The 21,096-nt window shown below is 47.5% G+C and overlaps 1 protein-coding gene across 2 annotated transcripts in view; it reads left to right on the top strand.

Annotated features, from left to right (window-relative positions):
• The first annotated feature begins 205 nt into the window (after positions 1-205).
• Positions 206-21,096, top strand: part of AXIN1 (axin 1) — a 70,594-nt gene continuing 49,703 nt past the window's right edge. For both annotated transcript variants that reach the window (XM_069029687.1, XM_069029686.1), the window contains exons 1-2: positions 206-420; positions 2,418-3,389. In XM_069029687.1, the coding sequence (XP_068885788.1) occupies positions 2,512-3,389 (878 nt within the window). In that variant the 5' untranslated portion in view covers positions 206-420; positions 2,418-2,511. The remainder of the gene's footprint in view (positions 421-2,417; positions 3,390-21,096) is intronic.

The raw sequence follows: 21,096 nt of genomic DNA, 5'->3' as shown, positions 1-21,096 counted from the left end.
GCCTCCCCGAGCCGGGACCTCCGTGCTCCCCCGGGCTGGCCCTGCAGCGGGTGCGGGGCCTGCAGCCGCCCCGGGCCCCGCGTGCCGCCGCGCCGCCTCCCCGGGCCGTGCCGGGCCCGCTCCGCCCCGCTCCGGCCGCCGGTCCCGCAGTACCGGGCGGGGGCGCGGGGGGCGCGGCTGAGCCGCCGTGCCGGGCTGCGAGGCAGCGGCGCAGGCGGAGCGGAGCGGAGCGGGGCTCGGCTTGCTGCTGCTGCTGCTGCTGCTGCTCTCGCTCCCCGCCGCCGCCACCCGCCCGCGGCCGCGGCCATGGGCGTCCCGGGCCGCCCGCTTTGTGCCGCCGTCTCCCCTCCGGGCCGCCGCTGCCGCTGAGCCGCATGGGCCGGGCCCCGCGCCGCCCCGGGCCGCCGCCGCTCCGCGCGGGTGAGTGAGGCGGCCCCGGCCCAGGCCCTGCGCCGAGGCCGCGCCGAGGCCGCCGCGGGCGGGAGCGCGGGGCCGCGCCGGGGCCGCCGAGCCGGGCTAGGCCGCCCCGGGCGCGGGGGGGAGGCCGGGCGGGCCGGGAGGGCGAGCGGGGCCGGGGGCGGCGGCTGGGGAGCGGCGCGGGCCGGGTCCCGCGAAGTTGCCCGGGGGGCGGCGGGGGCCCCGCGCGGCGCCCTGTCAGCGGCAGGGCCGCCCCGGAGCCCGCCCGGCCCCGCGCCTCCCGCGGGGCGACCGGCGGGTCTCCTCCGGAGCCGGCCGGGCGTCTCGGCCGGGCTCCTCGCGTGTCCTCCGGGAGGCTCCCCGGGGCTGCCCCGGCCGGGGCGAGGAGCCAGCGCCGCCCCGCCGCAACAATGCCCGGCGTGGCTGTGGGGCTGCGGGGCCGCTGACCCGAGGGTCCCCTTCACCCGGCCGCGGGTCACCGGGGACCTGCACCGCAAACGGGGGGACGAGTCCTGCGCTCGCTTCCAGAAGCGGGGTGAAAACCACCCAGAACCGCACCGTGGTGCCAAAGCCCAGCCCCGTCCCGCGGTGCCAGGGCAGGGGCTGCGTGCCGGGGGCTCGGGCCGGGTGGGAGCGCGGCGCTGGCTCCTACCGCGCTCCGCACGGGGCCCAGCCATCCTCGCTGGCCTCTCCTGGGTTCGCTGGGTTGTTTCACGATGGACAGGTGGGCTGTAAGAACAGGCAGGGCATCGACGGCGGTTCTTGGTTAGCCAGGATCAGGAAATGGGGGGGAAATGGTAAAGCATCCCAAAGATGTTCGTTGGTGTGGGGTTTGCTTTGAGAGGGAGGGCGAGCTAAAATGTGTCTTTCCTGGTGTGTTTTTACATGCAATTGAGTTAATCCAGTGCAAGGAGTAATTTGTGAGGCTGCTGGTGCTCTGCAGTACTTGGGGCTTAGAGGCTGAGGCTGTTCTGTAACACAAGGCTTTTGCTACTAGCTTTAAATGATGAGGTTAATTTGTTGAGCAGCAGAAGTAGCAATCCAGAGATTGCCCTTCTCTTCCTTCCCTGCTTTCCCCATGCCTTCCATCCTCCATATTGACTCATCGCTCTTTTTGAAAAACATGGTACTTGATCAGGTTTCCTTGTCAAGGTGGTTTTCTCATCTTCCTTTGATGACCTGAAATTTTCCCAGGCTTGTAGCATGCAATATTGTTAGCATAACTGAACCTTTTCTCAACGACTTGCCTACAAAAAGCAGTGCTAGAACTGAGCTCTTGTACTAACATGCCCATCTGAAGAAAGAATGCAGTCCAGATGCCCAAAATATTAGGGTCAATGATGCATCTGGATTCCCCTAGAGCTAGACGAGGCAACGCAGCGTATTTCTGAAATGCAGAGATTTGTGAGGAATGTGGCACTGGTATGTCACTTGAGCATACGAAAGCCACCTGTGTTTGATTAAGGTGCAGCCCCGCTTTCAGGACTAACTGGATATTCTTTAAAAATAATTTTCACAAGCCTTAAATTCCTGTTTGAGGATAAGGATTTCCTAGATCCATGGCCAGATAAAAAACATGTTGCCTTAGTATGATCTGGTATATGTCCTGTCCAGCTAGGCAGTGCAGAGGAGTTGGTGGCAGTGCAAAAGATGGCATGTGTCCTGTGGTACCTGAGTATGGATCTCTTGGATGTGGGCTGCCACATGCCAGGGTCATGTAAAACCACCAGTGTTGAGAAATTGGCTGGTGTTTTAGCATAGTGTCAGCTATATCACTGATGCCAAATTCTGGATGTAAAGTTTTGGGATGTTGTGTAACTGTCATTTTTAGCCTGTGACTGGTTTGAGCTCGATTCTGTGCTCTTGGAAGTTACCAAGCCATTGATTCTGCTGAAAAAGAGGTGTTAGTACAGTAAAGATGCAGAGCATAACCCGTAGTTTGTTGTCTTAGAGTGTTTATTTCCAGTGATACTCGCTTATTTTTTCCTCATCTGTTTCAGCCAAACAAACTTGTTTGCCTTGGAGCTACAAATACTGGTGATTTGAGATTGGTGCTCATCCCCCACTGTTCCCACGCGAGCAAGTACCAGAAAAATGAATATCCAGGGGAAAGGCTTCCCCTTGGACCTCGGAGGAAGCTTCACTGAAGATGCTCCAAGGCCACCAGTTCCTGGTGAGGAGGGGGAGCTCGTGTCCACAGATCCAAGGCCAGTTAGCCATGGTTTCTACTCCGGTAAAAATGATGTGGTCAGAAATGAGACGTCCACGGCAACACCGAGGCGCTCCGATTTGGATTTGGGGTATGAGCCCGAGGGGAGTGCTTCACCAACTCCACCCTACCTGAAGTGGGCCGAGTCGCTGCACTCCTTGCTGGATGATCAAGATGGCATCAACCTCTTCAGGACTTTCCTGAAACAGGAGGACTGTGCGGATCTGCTGGACTTTTGGTTTGCCTGCAGTGGCTTCAGGAAGCTGGAGCAGTGTGTGTCTAATGAGGAAAAAAGACTCAAGCTGGCAAAAGCTATTTACAAAAAATACATCCTCGACAACAATGGGATTGTGTCCCGGCAGATCAAACCGGCCACAAAAAGCTTCATCAAAGACTGTGTCATGAAACTGCAGATTGACCCTGACATGTTTGACCAGGCCCAAACGGAGATTCAGTGCATGATAGAAGACAATACCTACCCTTTGTTCCTTAAGTCGGATATTTATTTGGAATACACAAGGACAGGTGGGGAAAGTCCAAAAATTTATAGCGATCCGAGCTCAGGGTCTGGGACAGGTAAAGGGCTACCTGGTTATCTGCCAACTCTGAATGAGGATGAGGAGTGGAAGTGTGACCAAGAGGCCGAGCCCGAGGCCAGCAGGGACTCAGCACCTTCCAGCAGGCTCACGCAGAAGCTGCTTCTGGAGACGGCCACGCAGCGCGCGGCCTCAGCCCGGCGCTACAGCGAGGGCAGGGAGTTCAGGTAGGTGGGGAGTGGGTCTAGGAGCTGCCACTGGCACAGGGGAGATGGGAAACCTTGGAAGACCATAGGTGCTGGGGTACATTCATGTTTGTACAGGATGGCATTGCCAAGTGGTTTGATGGAGTGCAAAGCTTTCTTTGAAACTAATCACAGGTTATTTTAAGGGTGTCTTTGGCTGTTCCCGTCTGATAGTGCCACATCATCCCTGCAGCATGTTCTTCACCTGGAGAAACTGCTGCGGGAGTTATTCTGGAGGCAGGTAGGGCTTGGTGGGCAGTGCAGAGCCATGGGTAGCCCTCATGCACGTGCAGGTGACTGGGCAAGCTGCAGTGCCAGGTTGGCCATAGCCTCCACCTCAGAAGGTCAGTGTTCAGGTACTGTAACATGGGCAGGTACAGCTGGTGGTGACGCTGTATAGAAATTGTCATGAGCCATAACTGGGAGCTCAGAGGAGATTGATACCCTCACCTTGGTAATGTGGGTAGGAGTGAAGCAGCATTGATGGTGCTCCCTGATAATGGTACTGCTTTGCATATGAGATTTCCAGCACTGAATTCTAGTGGTGTCAAAGTCAGAATCCCAAAATGCAGTTAAAACCATGCCCTGCTGAAGCTCTTCCCTTCATGAAAGTAATTGCTGGGTTTTTTTAACTGCAGGACTTGCACAGTTCTGCAGCCTGTTTTTTTCTGGGTCCCCCACCCACTTCCAGCCAACATGGATTTTGAAACTTGCTGAGAGCTCAGTTAAAATTCCAGACAATTAACTTAGCAGGGAGCTCTCTGGGATCAATAAGCATGTGTGTGTCTAACCCTTGCTGAATCAACAGAACCCGGCCAGAACACATTCCTACTTTCCCCCCCCCCCCCCTTTTTAAATAAAATCTCCTTGTTTTAAGACCTGCTTAGGCTAAAATCTGACGCTTTGTGAAGATTATGAAATGAAGTAGCTGAACTGTCCTCTTCAAAGCCTCCTGCCTTATGAAAAGCATTTCTGTGTTTAATCTCCTTCGGCCGTCCCTTTAGGCTGGCAGCTGGAAGCGCATCCCGTCCTGCGCAAGGTCTCAGTGCCTTTCAGCTGGCAAAATGTTCTCAGTTTGATTCTTGTTTTCTTACAGATTTTGAGGAGGGGATGTTGCTTGTGAAATCCTTGGGGGGGGGGGAAAGCAGAGAATTCATGTGGGCTCCCACTGTTTTAATCAAGAGTCAGAAAAAAAATATCCCAGTGTCTTGGGACTTTCCCATGGAGTTAATAAAAACCTTGAATGTGTTGTGAAGTGCATTTCACTGAGCAGTTGGGTGCTCACCATAAATGAAGGATTAGAAAAGTCTACAATTTAAGTATCTTTTTGTTTAAGCAGTAATGGTGTTAACGTTGAAAATAACTTACTTGAGGGTCAGCTGTGTTTAGTTTCCTTACCAGACCAGGTAGCAAATCCTGTGTGCAACACTGAGCTGTTTAGCTCCAGCTTCAAGAAAAAGGTGCACTTTACCCATTATCTGACTATATCTGCACCAGGCTGTAAAATGGTTTGAGAAATGTGCTGTGAAATAGAAGTGTTTTGAAGTAAAGTTCACTGGTGCTGGGCATTTTCATAGGAGATTGGAACAACGTGAAATAAATCTTTACCTGGAGGATGGAGATCAGAGAAAATGTGTGGCTATTAATTTGTAGTGTCCAACAGCCTGTCATTGTAGCTACTGACACTCTACTGACCTGTGGGGTAGGGAGGCAAGGAAACATTTGCCATTCTCACCAGAGGAGGAGGCACTTCTCAGCCTGGAGTAGCTGAAGGTAAGGGATTTATTTTGTATTTTAAATGCTGGCCTGTCAGCATCTGTGGCATCCAGAGCATTGCCATGGAAGATGCTGCTGAACTGCATAATCTCTGCATTTTTTTGTTCTAAAAACTGCTGAGATACTAATTTATGAGGTGGTTGTTCCTCTTTGTGCAAGACGTTGTGGTTGCATTAACCTTCTTCCTGGATATTGTATAGCTGTCTTAAACAAGCTGGTTTTCAAGCTGTAGCATCTTTATCCTGCAGACTTCTTGTTCATTTACTTTCTCACCCGAGGAAGCATGCGAGAAGCTGGCAAAGCTGCTTGCAGCAGGAAGCAATGGCTGCATGCAGCATTTGAAAAGCTGGGTCCCAATTTATATTGAAAATTTCCACAAACCTCCTTTTTTTTCTGGCATATGTGTGGAAGAATTTCTCATTTCTGTTCTTTGGGGAGTGTTGAAATAAGCTGTTTTGCATTATATCTCAGGGCCTGTTTAATCTTCCCAAGATTGAACTTCTATTCCTTGGCTTCCATGGAAACCCCAAATAAAGAGGAATTTAAGCAAATGCAATGGAAGTATTTCTCTGTTAGCAAATGAGCATCTTGAATCAGCTCCAGGTTTTTTTTCAGCAGAAAGTTCATAAATCTTGATGCAGTAGCTCTGCTCTCAGGAGAACAAATGTAAAAAATTCCTCAAATGGCAGAAGACAACCTGTTATTAGCGCTGGATATTTTTGAAGGTGTGCAAATGTGCAGGCAGATTTGAGAATACCCTGAAGCCAAAAGCATCGCTGTTACCCACTGTGTTTTTGTATGCGTCGGAAAAGGCCAATAGTCATTATCGTTAGGCTCCTGCAAATTAATTGGACATTGGTTATGGATCAGTGAACTTCAAAGAGGGTAACCCCCGAAGATCTCGGGCATTAACTCGCAGCTTCCGAAAGTGACACTAACGTGGTTGTGAGGGCGGCTAAATCGTTCATTAACCTTCTTCCGACACGCCGGGACAGCGTTCCTCGGAGCTGGAGAGCAGAAATTAAACCTGTGCCTGAGATCTGCCTGCAGCCTGCTTTTTGAGTGCTCCAGGAAAATGCAGCCTCTTAAAAAGTTGGAAATTTGGTGCTTGGTGGTTTGGTTGTGTCTTTTGCTGGGGTGGGTTTCTCATGCTCTCTCTTTAGCTCTGTGTGGGAAGGGGCTCCCATCCCATTTCCAAAGCATCAGAGAGCAGCACTCTCACAGGCCTTGCCTTTGCTTTCTTCTGTGGTGGGAAGTGAGAAGAGCATATGGTGTTACCTGCCAGCAGCTCTGCCTTCATCTCTCCTGAAAACCAGGCAAACTGAGAGATGTACGTTAGTTCTGCCAATTGTTTTGGGTTTTGACCCATTCCATGAAGTGTACAGGATTGAAAAGGAAGCCTGGGTGATGGTGGTTAGAGGACACGTGGTGGTGAGTGAAGTCTCCAGTTGCTGGATTTCGAGGGGCGTTGGTGGTGGAGCTGCTGGGCACGGATGGAGGAGTTTCTCAGCGTGGGCTTTGATGTACACAGGGGGTTGGGGTTTTTTTTAAACAAGCTGGCTCCAAGCTTTATTTTCCACAGTGCTGAGCTGACTGAGCTCACCACGTTTCACAAGTGTTGGTTGTTCAGATGAAAAGGGTGGGTAATGTGGCTCTCCACCAGGCTGGTAGGAATCACCAGGAGAGTCCCTGTGCCTGTGCCCATGCACTGGCAGCATCTTTGGACATGTGGGAGGGCAGCTCTCCCCATACACACAGCCAGCACTTCACGATGGGGTGTGCAGAGGAGGCAAGTGGAGAAAAGCTGAAGAAGCTTTAGAGGGATGTGACAACCTTTGGCCTGGGACAATGCAATGACAAACTAACATGGAGAGGCTGTTTCAGGGAAGGCACAGGATCGCTCCATGGCTTAGGGAGCATAAGCGGTCCAGCGGTCAGAAGCTGGGGCTGCATCAGGAAGGAGCTGGCTGAAGTTTAGCTGGCAGCCCTAATTTTGAGGTTGGCTGCTTCATTCATAATTAAATATTAAATTGCACACCTCTGACTCAAGACTGTGTGGTGGTGAAGGAATTGGTGTTAATTGTACTGACTGGTTGGAAAACTGGGGATGCAAAATCGCAAATGCTGGTGCAGGAGCAGTCATGTTTAGAAAATTTAAAGATGTGTTACCCTCTTACTGATAACTTCTTTTAGCTGGAGAGGCAGCACATGCATCTTGGAGTTAGGCTGTTGGAGCTTCCTGGGAGCTTGTTAGCGGGAAAAAATCAGCTACTGGATGTTAGACCCATATGTTAAGTTGGGAATGCTTATCTTGAATTAAAATTGCTGGGCCCACAGTATAATCTGTAATCAATACAACCCTGTTTAGAATCCTTGTAGAGCAGTGGCTATTTCCAGTTTTAAAGAAAATAAGTTGCAGAAGAATAGTTTGGGTTCTGCATTGTTCTTGAGAGAAATCAGTGAATCCAGCAGGGAGGGGGGCTGACTAATAGCTCTAAGTGATAATTTAGTGGCTGGAGCACTGTAAGATGTACAGGACAGAGACTGATGGTGTCTTTGCACAGAAGTTAACGCCAGCTTTTTAAAATATATTGTTAAGCTGATGAAACTTCTGCGTGGAAATGCTTACATTACATTAACAGTGTAAAGTATTTATGCTAGTGGTTGCCAAGTTTTAAAATAGATTTTATTTGAAGAATACCTTTTGTGCCTATAGCTTTGCCTCCACACAAATTAAGATGAAGAAGTAGTGTGTTTGTGTTTGGTTATGGATCAGTGCTTTGGCTTGTTATGCTTTTAACACTCTAATTTGATACATGAGTAGAAAGTTCTCACCTCGTCCAGCAAACAAAGCCTTGTTTTATTGTGATGGAGTTTTATTTGGGTTAGGGAAGTTATGTCCCCTTTTTTTGGTACTAGGGAGATTCATGTTGGACATGGTGAAAAAAAATCTTGGGAGCATGAAGCAGCCTAGGAACAGAGCATGAGGGGTGGGAATCTCTGCCCCTGGAGGGCTTCATAACTGGGTTAGACAGAGCTGTGGCCTGACTAGTCCAGTCCTGATAATGGTCCTGTTTTGTTGTGTGCTTACAATGATGGCACAGATCATGAAATACTATATTTTGAGGAGGCTGGTTTGAGTTCTGCCTGGTATCAGAAAGAATGGGGTGCTAAAAGGCTGAGTGGAAGCTGAACCAATGCCAGGATGCTGAGAAGTGGACCCAGGAGGTGGCCACGGGGTGGGAACACCTTGTTTTTGATCTGCCGTTCAACTTGGCTTTATGTTTTAAGAGTTCCTTTGTTGTTATTATAATGGGCTAATCCCTTGAATAATTAGTTGCCATTGGACGTTTTAAAAATGACTGCCTCTTGGATGTTTTCCTTTAATAGTCTGTTAGATTCTGGATTTATTAACTATTGAGACAGACTGTGAAATCCTGTTATGGCAGACTTTCTTGGTGGAAAAGGGACTGAGAGTGGTGTGGGGGTGCTGGGGGAGCACACGCTGGCCCCATGTTAGGTCTGAGCCGTTGACTTCCCACCTTCCCAAAAGGTCCTGGCTGCCTGCTGGGCTGGGTCAGTGGCTGCTGGAACACGTCACGGTCTTGGGTCGTCCTTAGATTTGCGGCTTCAGAAGGTGCTCCAAGAAGTTACAGCAGTGTGGCTGCCTGGTGCAAGGCCAGTCGTGCAGTCACCAGCCATTTAAAATAAATCATGGACCTGATTTTATTGCAATTGGTAGAAAAATCTGGTTTCAGAAGTGACTATGTGTAATTCAGAAAATTGCTATGTCTAAAAAAAAAAATCAGAGGTGCTGATATCCTAAATCGGTTCCTGAATATATCATTGGATTATTAGGCTCATCCTTAAATCCATTAAGCAAATTACAGTTAATCAGTCAAATAAAAGAAGAAAGATCTTTTGCAAGGCCCTGTCTTTTGAGCCATGCAGAAGCTGTAGTAATATTTTAATTTTCCATCTGTCAGTGAATGTATTCAGTCACTTTGCTTCCTTATGTGGAGGATTTGAAATTAGAAACTGAGGTTAATTATCTGCATTAAATGAAATATGTGAAGACCACAAAAGCAAAAACCTTCACAATTTGGTATGGTCTGTTAAGCTAGGCAGGCTGCTTCAGAAGGAGAGGGGTTATTTTTCCCCGGTTTTGTTCCGATTGAAGGGTTTTAGTCACAGTAATTGAAATGATTAAAAAGTCAAATTGCTGGTGAATATAATTCTGAGCATCTCTCTGAAAAGATTTGACACTTGGTTGAGAGCAGGGGTTTGCTCAGCCTGGCCTGGCAGCGTGGAACAGCCCATGTTGTGCCATCCCAGCGTGGGTGAGGCTGAGTGTCCTTGGTGCCACTTTATCCACCTCTTCCATGGCAATGGGATGTTGGAGCTCTGCTGTAGGGTTAGTAGAGATGATTTGGAAGAGGAACAATGCCAGATGGAAGCTACACTTTTGAACTTCTCAAATACAAAGTATGTCTGACACCATCTATCTTAATGCTATAAATTAGTTAATTAATGCCTGCTTCACTTGGAAGTGCAGCTTTGGACTCTACAAAGATCATGCTCTTGGAAATACACATTCCCACAGCAGTCAGCTGGATTTGAGGCGATGTGTTTGTGAAAAGGCTCATTTTATTCCTAGTTTGTAGTACACACATGGCTCAGGTGTGAGCTCCTCTGGGGGCTGCAGCATCCATCTCCACTCATCAGGTGCAAAGCTGCCCCTTCCTTCTCTGGTGCAGCCCCGAATGTCCAGCTCAGGGAACTTCAGGAAAGGTCTGACTCTTCTGGAGACACACATCTTGTTCCCCTCCTGTGTACCAGAGTGAGCTGCTTTGCCTGGAGTCAAACTCAGAAATCAAATTGTTGCAGGTCACGCTTGTGTGTAAAAGCAAAACCATCATTCCTCGCAGCCCTGGTCCGGGTACCTCAGTGTTGTAAGGCAGTAATGAATTTAAGTAGAACCGTTGCAGTTTTAAGTCAGATTATCCGAATTCTGTAAAACCCACATGGAAATTGGATTTTACCTTTGAAGACTCCAGAGTACACTTTCGTGGTAAGACCCGGAATTTCTTGGTCCCCTGGCTCCCAAGATACAAGCTATCCTCAAAGTATCAGTTTTTTGAAGGTCTTCATCTGATCTAAATAGCTAATAGATTAAGAGCTTTCATCTACCCTGATGATAAGCAGTGGAGGGAGGCAAAGCTATAGCTAGAGGAAAAAACCTCTTTGAAATACCTGAGTGAGACCTACTGGGTAGCAGCACAGCCTCACATTAGTCCCTGGATGTACCTCCAGAACTAATGACCAGAAACTACTGGGTTTTATCCTTCAGCCTTCTGACACCCACATATTCCCTGTCCTGTTGTAGACCAGAGAGTCAGTCCTCTCCCTCTTTCCATCTTCATTTTCCTTCTTTTCTGGAGGTTTAGTTTTCTGTCCTTTATCTCCAGCATGTGTTTAGAGGAATGCTGGCGCTGAATGAGAAGAGCAGTACGACTGGGCAGGTGGAATTGCCTTTTTTCCAGCACTTCATGTTTAGGTTGGGTTAGGTCTGCTGGAAAACTGTGTCTTTAGTGTTTAACAGATTTGCCCTTTTCGGTCATAAATTTTGGTTGCTTTCTTGTCTGGCAATCAGCCTCTTGGACTGGGAGAGATTTATCTGGAAGTGGAGCTTCCTTGTCCTGCCATTGCTGCCAGCTTGGTCCAGGCTGTTGCTTTGGGACCGCTGTGGGATTGATTGCTTGGGTAGCCAAGGCCCAGACAAGCTATGGCTGCCTGGAAGTGTCCAAGGCCAAGTTGGACAGGGCTCAGAGAAATGTGGGATAATGGAAGGTGTCCCTGCCCATGGCAGCAGATGGAACGAGATGAGCTTTAAGGTTCTTTGCAACCCAAACCATTCCATGATTCTATCACCTCTCCAAGGTTTCACAAGCAAAGTATGAATCAGAGCCAAGTCACTGGAGAGCTCCTAGGAATTACAGGTAGGATCTGTGGAGAGAGGTGTGGGGGACTCAGGATCCAGCTGTAGCTACTTCATTTGATCAACTTGGTCCTGGCTTTGTAGAAGTAAGAGCTGTAAAACCATTTGGCACTAGACATGCAAATGAGAGCTGGGATGAAGCTGCTGTTACCCTCAAGGATCCCAAAAGAGGAATCAACAAATAGAAATTATTCTATTAGCAGGGGCAAAGTTCACAGGTTAACCATCATGTCAAATCGATGAAATACAGCCTTGATCTCCTGCACAAGGCCTTTATTGTGTATAAATAAAGAGTGCCTGAGCAAAGACAGCAAGTTCTTGCACTGTAACATTTGCAATGTGTTGGAGAAAGGGAAGCTCTGTACAGATGGCAGCACGAAATGTCTCCATCAGACATCAGCTTCATTCCTGCTTCAAAAGATTGTAAAACATGACCTTGGAACCTTCTTACTCTCCTTATGGCCCTACTCAGCTTGGATTTCCAAGGGCATGTACTTTTAAATTTTTTTCATAAAATTTGGGGTCTCTGGCTAAGAAGTCTGGTCTTTGTACTTTTAATTCAGTCCATGTGACTGCCATAACATTTATTTCTTAGGAAATGAAAAGTGTTCCTTCTTGAGCAAAGCTGTAGATGGAAGCTGTTGGGTAGGCTGGCAGCCTCAGGTGTATGCAGCATGTGTCTTCTGCTCATCTAGAGCTGAACCAAGACCATCACCACAAGTCCTTTGTTGCTTGGTCCATGGCTCTACCGAGAAAAGCAATGACAGAAAAGCTGCCTTCTTTGTTGTGGAAATACTGAGATTTCATGTGTCTCTGAACATCTGCACATTCGGTGGAACTTGGCTTTCTTCTCTTGGGAAAAGCTACTTTGAAAAGGCTCCTTGAACTTCTTAAGACAGACCAGTGCTGGCAAAACGAGATGGAAATGGGCAGCAAAGGATGTGTGGATGTGTCACTGCAGCATAGGATTTGTCGCTGTTGTAAAACAGCGTGGTGGTTTCCCCTCTGGATATATCCAGTGAAGTTTGTGACCCGGAGGGTTTGAGCGCTGCCGGCTGGGGAAATCAGCCCAACTGGAAAATTTAAGAAGGCCGAGCATCCCACTGTCCCCAAGCAGTGCCTTCAGGCCTTCCCCAGCCAGGCCTGGCAGAGCCTGCAAAACTGATCCGTATAAACCTTCCTCTTTCTGAAGAGAGGAAGCTTTCCAAATGGGCATGGGAAAAACTTTCCTTTGGTAATCCTGGAGATAACAGGTCATGCAGCTTCACCCAGTGATCCTTGCACAATAACTTGTGGTCAGGCTGAAGTGTCTATTTTAGAAAGGCATCCAAGTGATGGGAGGGAGGTCATGCAGCATTTTTGTTATCTCTTCCCGTGGTTAGTTACTCACTGTTCCCAGTGTGTTCCTTATTGCTCACTTCAGTTTTTTCCAGCTTCAGTTTCTAGCTGCTGTGTTTTGGTGTTCTTTGCTCTCTTTGGAGGCTCCAAATACCTCTGCATGTTTGAAAAAAGCCCTGCTGAATGGGTGTGAATGTTCTTCTTAAGTGGCAGCAGCTTTGTTATGGAAGGCCTTTTGGTTTTATTAGACTTTTCAACCCTCCAGTCGACTGTTAAACAAGCCAGAGCTTGTCATGGTTGACAAACCTTCGCTCTGGTCTCAGACCTAACCTACCAGTTTAAAGGCAGTATTCTTTTGTGTGCAGGTTTCTGGGTGGGGACCATCGGGCTTCTAAGGGAAATTAACTTGTGGCCTCTCTTTCCCCCGCCTCCCACCTCAAATAAATTAAGTTTTGTGCTAACTGTTCTGTCACTTCCAAAGGCCAGAAGGAAATGTCAGCCTTTAGGTTTTCTGCTACCTGAGGTACTCTGCTGCACGCTGAGAGTGCAAGGAGGTGGGAATGTGTAATTACATTATAAACAAAACAGCTGCACAATCAGTGTCAGCAACTGAAGATAAAATGTAGGAAGTTTTTTCAAGTGATTCATCCATAATTATTTAAAACATGTTGAATTTATTCTTAAGCTTTGGCGGAGAATTCTTGCAAGGCTGGCGTTTGCTGCCCGTGATGTTTATACACCTGAGTAAATGCCTGTCTCAGCAGTTTGTCCCTGTTGAGTGCTCTAGATCTAAATCCCTTCAAAGGTAAACCCAGCACACCTTTGTCTCCACTGGCGTTGCTGTCTCCGGGCTTTTCATTGGTGAGGTGAAATCTGTTGTAGCAGTGGCTGGCACTCGGATGGGCAGAGAGATGAGGCTCACACCATTTTAATATTTGTTGTAGATTTGTTCTCCGTAGGTTTAGGTGATGGCAGAGGCTGGATGGCACAAACATGCTGATGGGACTAGTGGAGAGGAGGTGGGGAAGCAGCTTTGTGTGCCCTCTGTGGGCTTCATCTGCTTTCCTCTTTCTATATCCTTCCAGCAGTATCTGTTGTGTGGATTGTAGGGGTCTGGGGAAGAAGGGAGTGAAGTTCCTTTGGATGATCCCTCTCAGATACAGCAGTCTGGTTTTAGAGGTGCTGGAAGTGCTTTTCCTCTGGCTGTGTCATTGCAGGTGCTGGTGTGTTCTGCCCAACTGGGCAAAACTGAGTGTTTTTATTTTCAGCCCCGTGCTATTGAGGAGAGGGGCATTTGTCACATGCTTCTCACTCGGTGATTGCCAAGACGTAGGAGATGTGCTGCACTGAACTGAAAGCACCTTGGGGTTGTTGTTGTTTTTGTGCTAACCCAGCACTCTGCCCGACTCACCGGCCCAGATAACATCCACCAGGGCAGGGCCCATGCCCGCGTGGCCAGGAGGGCAGCTGGCACCGCAGTGGGTGGCACTGCCAAGCAATCAACGCCTTGCAGTTTCATCAGGTTCAGGGTGCGTTTTCTACCAGCCAGAGGCGTGGCACGGGTGCTGCTCTGCTGCAGCAGAGCTGGGAGAGGAGGGGAAGGGTCTCCAAGATGGGCATCTCGAGTTGTGTCTCTGCTCCAGACATCAGCAGGGCACCCCTGGTGCCAGGGAGAGGTCACCAGTCAAGCTCCACTGCTCCATCACGCTGCATGGCTGGAATAGATGAGCAAATTTGAGGAAGGCAGAGACTCCAGTGTTTGTTCTAGCCCCTCTCCTGCCAAACCCTGCTGCCAGCAGCTCCAGCTTTAGTCAAGAGCTCAAGGAGACCTTACTGCTCCTGCAGCAACCTAGGCAGAAAGGCCAGCTGGCCCCACCTTGGTCTGTTTTCATTTCTGGATACAGTGCTGGAGCCCCTTTCCTCAAGACCTGACTATCCTTTCCGAATATCCTTGACTTGGGCACTCCCTACCTGGGAGAGGTGGCTCGTTGGAGCTCTGGAGAGTGAGCTGATATCCCACTGGTTTATAGTAAGAATGCTGGCCCTGCGGTCCTCCAGTGCTTGCCCACAGCTATTCCACATGCTAAGAGGAGTAGATGCCTCCTACAGTTCACTGGATTTGCCTCCCCAGTGGTAGGATACGCTTGAGAGGCAGCAGTTGCTTGGCCTCAGCAAGGTCACCTGGGTTTTGGTCGCTGGTGGTGATGCCCTGAGTCAGCTCCACATTGATTTCTGTGTTTCTCACCTCATGTAGGTTCTTCTGTCCAGAGCCATCAACCACATTGCCAGCAGTCAAGCTACAAGCAACTCTTTTCCTTTGTTAATTGCTGCCTGTGGCTTGGCACCAGCAGCATCAGAAACCCTCCCAGGTAGCCCATCTTGGGCTGTGGACTTGGGTGTAGTATGTTGCCTCCGGTGGTATGGAGTGGCATCATCCTCTCACTTCTCAGCTTTGGAAATCATCCTGGAAGCCTGAGCTGAAGAAAGAGGGTGGGACTGGAGCCAAACCTCTTGTTCCAGATGGGACAGTAGTGGCAGGAACACCTATTGTCCACAAAAATGTTGCCAAGCCACAGAAGGCAATTAGCAGGGAAGAAAAATATGGTTCCTTGAAAATTGGAATTTTAAAAATAGTTATTCTTTTAAAATTGAATGAATGCACATTGATATGCCAAGTAGACAAAATTGGGGTTGTAAGAGCAAGCATCTAAAATTATCTAACCAGTGTAGTTACCTACTTAATAAAACAGGCAGGTTTGTCAAACAGGAGTATTTTCAGTCCTGAGCAATAGCTGAGTGTGAACAGGATGTAGAACATCGGGTTACTCTGCCTTTGGCACAGAGGACAAGGAAAACAGTCCTGGAGAATGGCTGAGGGATCTCTTTCTAACCACATTGTTATCAATGCAGTTATGGGAGAGATAGAATTTGAAAATAACTTCTTCCTTCTTTTGGGGTCTCCTATTAGTGTTGCAGATCTAAACTTTGTATTCAGCAGTCAACCCCTTAATGCCTTCACAAGGTGTTCATGCAATCTCTCTTTGATACAGAGAACCCTTCTGCACCAAGCCCTCTCTCCAGCTGACACTGCAGCCATGGTTTATATTTGTGTCGGGTTGCTGCCTGTCCCAGGCTCTTTCAAACACACTGATGGTTTTCCTTAAGTTAATCTTTGGTTTTCCTATGGTCTCTGTGATGCAAGATCACAGAAGGCTGTTTCAGTATCTGGCCATAGCTAATCAGGATTTTACCTCTCTCACCAGATTTCTCAAAATACTCATGTTCTCAGTAAGAACTGCAGCAGTGGTCGCCTTACCTGGTATTGACAGTAGTCCCATTTCAGGCTGGAGGTTAGACTACTCTGCTCCTCCAAAGGTCTTTTCCAACAAATACATCTGTGATTTTAGTCCTTAATTAACTGCCAAGCAAATCCTGAGAGACTTCATCAGTTTTTTTGCAGCAACAAGCCCTGCAGAAATTCATATGCTCATGTGGTTAAGTAATGGCAATAACAGCTGGATTGGTGGCCAGGAGACAGGGAGCCATCACTGCAGAGAATCTTGAAATACAATATGAGAGCCTTGCTCTGAGGTAAAATTCCAGTTCCAACAACCCATATGAGCAAGGAAAATCATTTTTTCCCCAAAAAAAATTATGTGCTGAAAGTGAGGGATGAAATTGCTGTACTATATCAACCTATCTACATTAGGTTGCATCCTTATCTGTCTCTCCTTCTCTGTTCCTCTTGGGATGCTTTTAGATCTCCTGTCTAAAAAGCTGCAAATGAAAAAGGCGTGTTTCCTTTCCTCTCCATCATTTAATGGTTTTTAATTTGCTGTTTGACCCTGGTTCTCCTGCCTTGACTGTGTGCAAGCCACAGTACTGGGTTACAAATAAAGGACATGACAGTTCCTTTAAAAACTATAAGGCTTGAATCAAGTTATGCACTATTAAAATCAAGCATATTTTTCAAATAAATAAAAGGAATAGGTATTTTTTGTTGTTGTTTAGACTTGGTATGCATGTTATGATCCTCCAATTCTTTAAATACCTGAGCTGAAATATGTTCTGGTAGTTAATTTCTCTTTACACTGTGGTGACCAGAGTCCTAAATCTTACCTTCGAGGCCAGTGAAGGTGGAAATAGGTAATGAACTATTTTTAGAAATCAGCAGTGCTGCGTTCTGGGAATTCCTGCAGTATTTTTCAGAACCAAGTTTGTAGGTTTTGAGCACAGATAGGGAAATATGTCATCTGTGTAAATTGCTCTAAATTACCTGCAATTTGTTGGGAGTTGCCATTTCTAAGTACTTACTGCAACTCTAGATATTTGAGGAAGGTTTTGATTATCCTGCGCTTGTAAAATGTAATTGGCTATTTCTTAATTGTTGTCCTCTGTGAAGTGTAATTACCTGTAATGTAGAGCTTTTTATTTGTCAATGCCACAAACAGGAAATCAAGAGTGTCTGATTGAGATAAGTTTGGGGACTCCACCACGACTTGTAATTGCATCAGATGACCTGTTTGCGATGGGACTGGTCTCTCCTGTAAGGTCCTGGAGGCCTTCAAAGAACCTGGAAACCTTAAATACCATCTTCTTATATTGTGGAGAAGTCTGACCTGTACTTTCCTAAAACTGTTTTCAGAGAGCTGCTGTCTTCTTAGCAAGGTAGTGGCATCTCTTTATTCAGTCATATTGCATGAAGTTTCAGGAAGAATAGGCTGATTTAGAATGAATTGCTTAAATGCAGTTCATCAGAAGATGTTGTAGAGCTTGCTGATGTTCATGAATACCTTAGAGAGGTCAGTTAATTAAGGTTTAGCAGCCTGAAGGAAGCTCATAGAGACAGAGAATCCCAATCCTCGTTGGTGTGTGGTGGTACCTGGATGTAGAGAATAGGGTTGTACTGAACCTTGGTCTGCTGCAGACTAAAAGCATGTCTGATCCCAGTCAGACATCTCTGCTCAGGGAGTTGGTTCTTGTGTCCCATCTGCTGCTTGGCTGCCCCCTTGATCCAGCTGTGCCAGCATTCCTCTAGGACCAGGGCATGTGTGGGAATGGATTGGATCCTGGGGTGACCTGACTGGGGGTATGTTACGTGACCAAGGTCTAAACTCTTGTCTCATTGTATCTGTGTCATGCACAGTCATGCTGAAGCTTTTGTCATTGTCATCTTCCCAAGCTACATCTGTCCTGCCGGGGACATTAAACGTTATTACTTAATTGAACTTAAATGAGGCTGGGAGCTTACTGGGAAATTCTTTGAAGTTCCGGGTGAGTTTTGTATTTTACAGCAGGAATAGAACCGTCAGACCAGGTATGTTCACCCCTCCTTTATCTCCTTTATCTCCACCCAGGCTTGGCTGTGTTGACCCAGTGCAGTGCTGGGGAGCGGTGCAGGAAGACATAACATAGATTGACACCTTCAGTCTGGGGCTCTGCCTCCTGTGTAAGGGGTTGCTGAGATACAAAGGGAAATTAAAAGCCCTCTCATTGCCCACTGCAGGCCTGGGAGGTGCTGTGCCAAGGCAGGCTGGTTTATGAACAGCTCTGCTTCTCTACCTGAGAAGTGAAAGCCACCTGAGTGTGTCCTTCAGGAACTCCTGGCCAATTCTGCCACGCAAAAGCAGCAGCACAAGCTTTCTTTGGGGGAACCTCCTAAAAACAAAACCTTAAAATAAAAACCATCTTCTTGCTGAATTAACTGTCTGCAAATATAGAATTATTTAATTTTAGTTTTGCTTTTTTGATGGCGACCCGGTGCCGAACAGTTCTCAGGGAAAGCAGTGAGTCAGCTTGCCCAACAGTGACTCTATTGATAGATGGAAGGAGTGGCCCTCAAGTCTGTCTAGTCATTGTTGGTGCTTGGTTGGAGCTCCAGGGGCTCTGAGGGCAGGCTCAAACACCTCTCGCCAGCCCTGGGAGATCAAACACTATGAGTCAGGCCACAGAAAATCATGATAGGGCCCAAACTAATTAAACCTCTTTCTTTTTTCCTTTTTCTTTTTTTTTTCTTTTTTATTTTTGAACCCTGTTTTGGGAGTGGGAAGGAAAGGACACACACGCACTAGGGTGTGTGGGACCTGCCAGCTCATGTGTCCTTGCAAGTGGACTTCTCTTGTGCCTCCCAAGCTGTTCTAATGGAAACTCTGCCTAGTCCCTCATCTGCTCTGGAGTGATGGGATCTGCCAACTTTCTTCTCTCTTGATATCCTCTAATTTCTCACCTCTCTTTGTAAGGGCATGAGGCAGACCTGGAAAATGAACACCTAGCACCAACACACCACTGTTTTGTATCCCAGCTTCTGGTTATTTTTCGATTCAAAATGCACATGAGTCAGAAAATGTTTTAAGAGAGGCTTCTTTCTACTTTCTGTGTCATTTTGATCAAGGTGGGAGAGGCAGGAGGTAGCCAGATGGTGAGAAGTGCAGCTGTGCTTCAGCCCCACCAACACCTTTCCCTCGGGTTTTCCCATGTCCTTTCCCAAGGCATGGCTTGCTGTCAAATGTGAGGAACACCACATCCATGAAGCTCACAGCTTCCAACAGAACTTTGACTATAAACCAAACCTTAAAGGTTATGGATGTAAAGGACCATAGCATCCCAGCTCTTTATGCTAGCACTGCTGTCCCATGCCACTCCTTGAGCTGGTACTGTCCACTGAGCAAGAGAAGGTTACAACGGGCACCAAGTGCCTCAAACTTCACTTTGGGCTATTAAACGCAAGTGCCACACACTTCAGTACCTCAGGCCATACTGCCCCGAGCTTTCTTCAGGTGCTCTGAACATGTGGTGTTCACGTTCCATCTCCCAGGCACCAGGAGCAGGCCAATTTTCAGCATAACGCACAATCTCAACTATTTTATTGCTTAATTTAGGCCTTAAAGTCCCTTTGATGTGTTGTGTAATGCAACGTTCATTCTGAAAAAGTGGGTGGAGTAGCTTTATGGTATTATAAAAATAAATAAAATGCCTGGCAGGATTTTGAAACCACATGGTCATTCCTCCTCTCTGCAGATAAGTTGATTGTTGAGAGAGAAATCTTGCTTAATATCTAACTTTGGGTGATTTATTTCTCCAGAGTCCTTTCATCTCCAACATGTATTGGGTTATCTGTGACTTCTAATCTGATTGTTTTAAGTGTGATCAAAGAAACCAAGAGAATTCACTTTGTTTTCCCACTGTATGAACAGAATGCTGTTTGTACAGTGCATTACATCACCTGTTCCTGCTGCTCCTGAGTCCTGCACCAAATGGCTGCGGTATAAATAGAAAACAGAATGGACTTGTAGGGGGTGATGAAATTTGTTCCACTTGCTGAATAAAACAGAGTTAACTCAATGAATGCTTTCTTCACGCCCAGATCTACCTCAGCACACAACAACAAGGGCTGAAAATGGTTGGAATAACTCACTCATGCAGTGTGTGGAGCTGGCATTTGGCAGCTTCAAGGAGCTGTGCTGAAAATCCACAGGAGATGGCAGGCAGGGAGATTGCCCTGGCATTGAAATTGCTGGGATTCTTTCCAGGCTATGCAAAGAAAGAGTTTGGCTTTGCATCAGCCCCATCGTGTTGTTGTAGCTGCAATGGTCCACAGGCAGGGTGTGTGGGCAGCGGTGGTCGCCATCCTTGCCCAGGTTGGGTGCTGCAGGATTCCTGCACATGTGGGGGGCTTTGCCATCCCAAACAAACCCCACTGTTGAAAGCCGCTCACTTTTGGAAGGTCTGGAGGAAGCAGAGCACAGGGACCCACCTGGCTGTTGCAAACTCTGCATTTCTGGGGGATAAGTGCCAAGGAGCAGCTCTGATTCACATGGAGGCCCAGGACATGCCTCTGATATTAAGCCTGGAAGTTGTGTTTCTCTGCTTGATTGTAAAATGCCAAATTGAAGAAAGAATATTTCTTTTCTGACATGTCTTAGTGCTTCAGCACCACATAACCTCAGTATTCTGTGGAGGACAGCTGTCCTCTCTGCAGTTTTGCCATGTTCCTAACGTCTGCTGGCCTTTTCAGGGGTACTGAGCAGCATTTTCACTCCAATTATCTAATTGATTAAGGTATTTAACTTGGAACATTTGCTCTCAGCCTGTGTTTGACTTTCAGTTTCTTACTTCTCTCATAGACCGGGAGGGTAATCTGAGGGCCTGGATGTTTTCTTGCTAGCTTTTCCAAGCAGTAGCTGTTGGCCTTAAAAAAAACCTAAAATTAAAAAAAAAAAAAACCCTCTCTCCTTACTGACCTTGCCTTGACACACCTACAGGCCCTCATGAAAATCCCACCCTGGGTAAATAGTTCACGTTTTTATTCAGAGGAGAACTGCCATGCATCAAGAGGTCAGGGAAATCATTTGGGAGATAAGGTGTTTTTATCTTAAGCAATTAGTCCTTAGTGTTTGGTTGGGTTTTTTTCATTTTCTAATTGGATTGGAAGTTGTTCTTGTGCAGCGTATGGTCGCTATAGGAACACTGAACTAAAAAATGTCTAAAACTTGTGCTCCCCTTCCTCATCCTGCCCCTGCCACCCTGTTTGCTGGAAAACAGAAAGCCACGGGCATTTCTGACGTGCCATTCCTCCAG

Source organism: Aphelocoma coerulescens, chromosome 14, assembly GCF_041296385.1.
Source record: "Aphelocoma coerulescens isolate FSJ_1873_10779 chromosome 14, UR_Acoe_1.0, whole genome shotgun sequence".
In the NCBI taxonomy this organism is placed as follows: Eukaryota; Metazoa; Chordata; class Aves; order Passeriformes; family Corvidae; genus Aphelocoma; species Aphelocoma coerulescens.
This window is presented reverse-complemented; position numbering and strand designations above follow the sequence as displayed.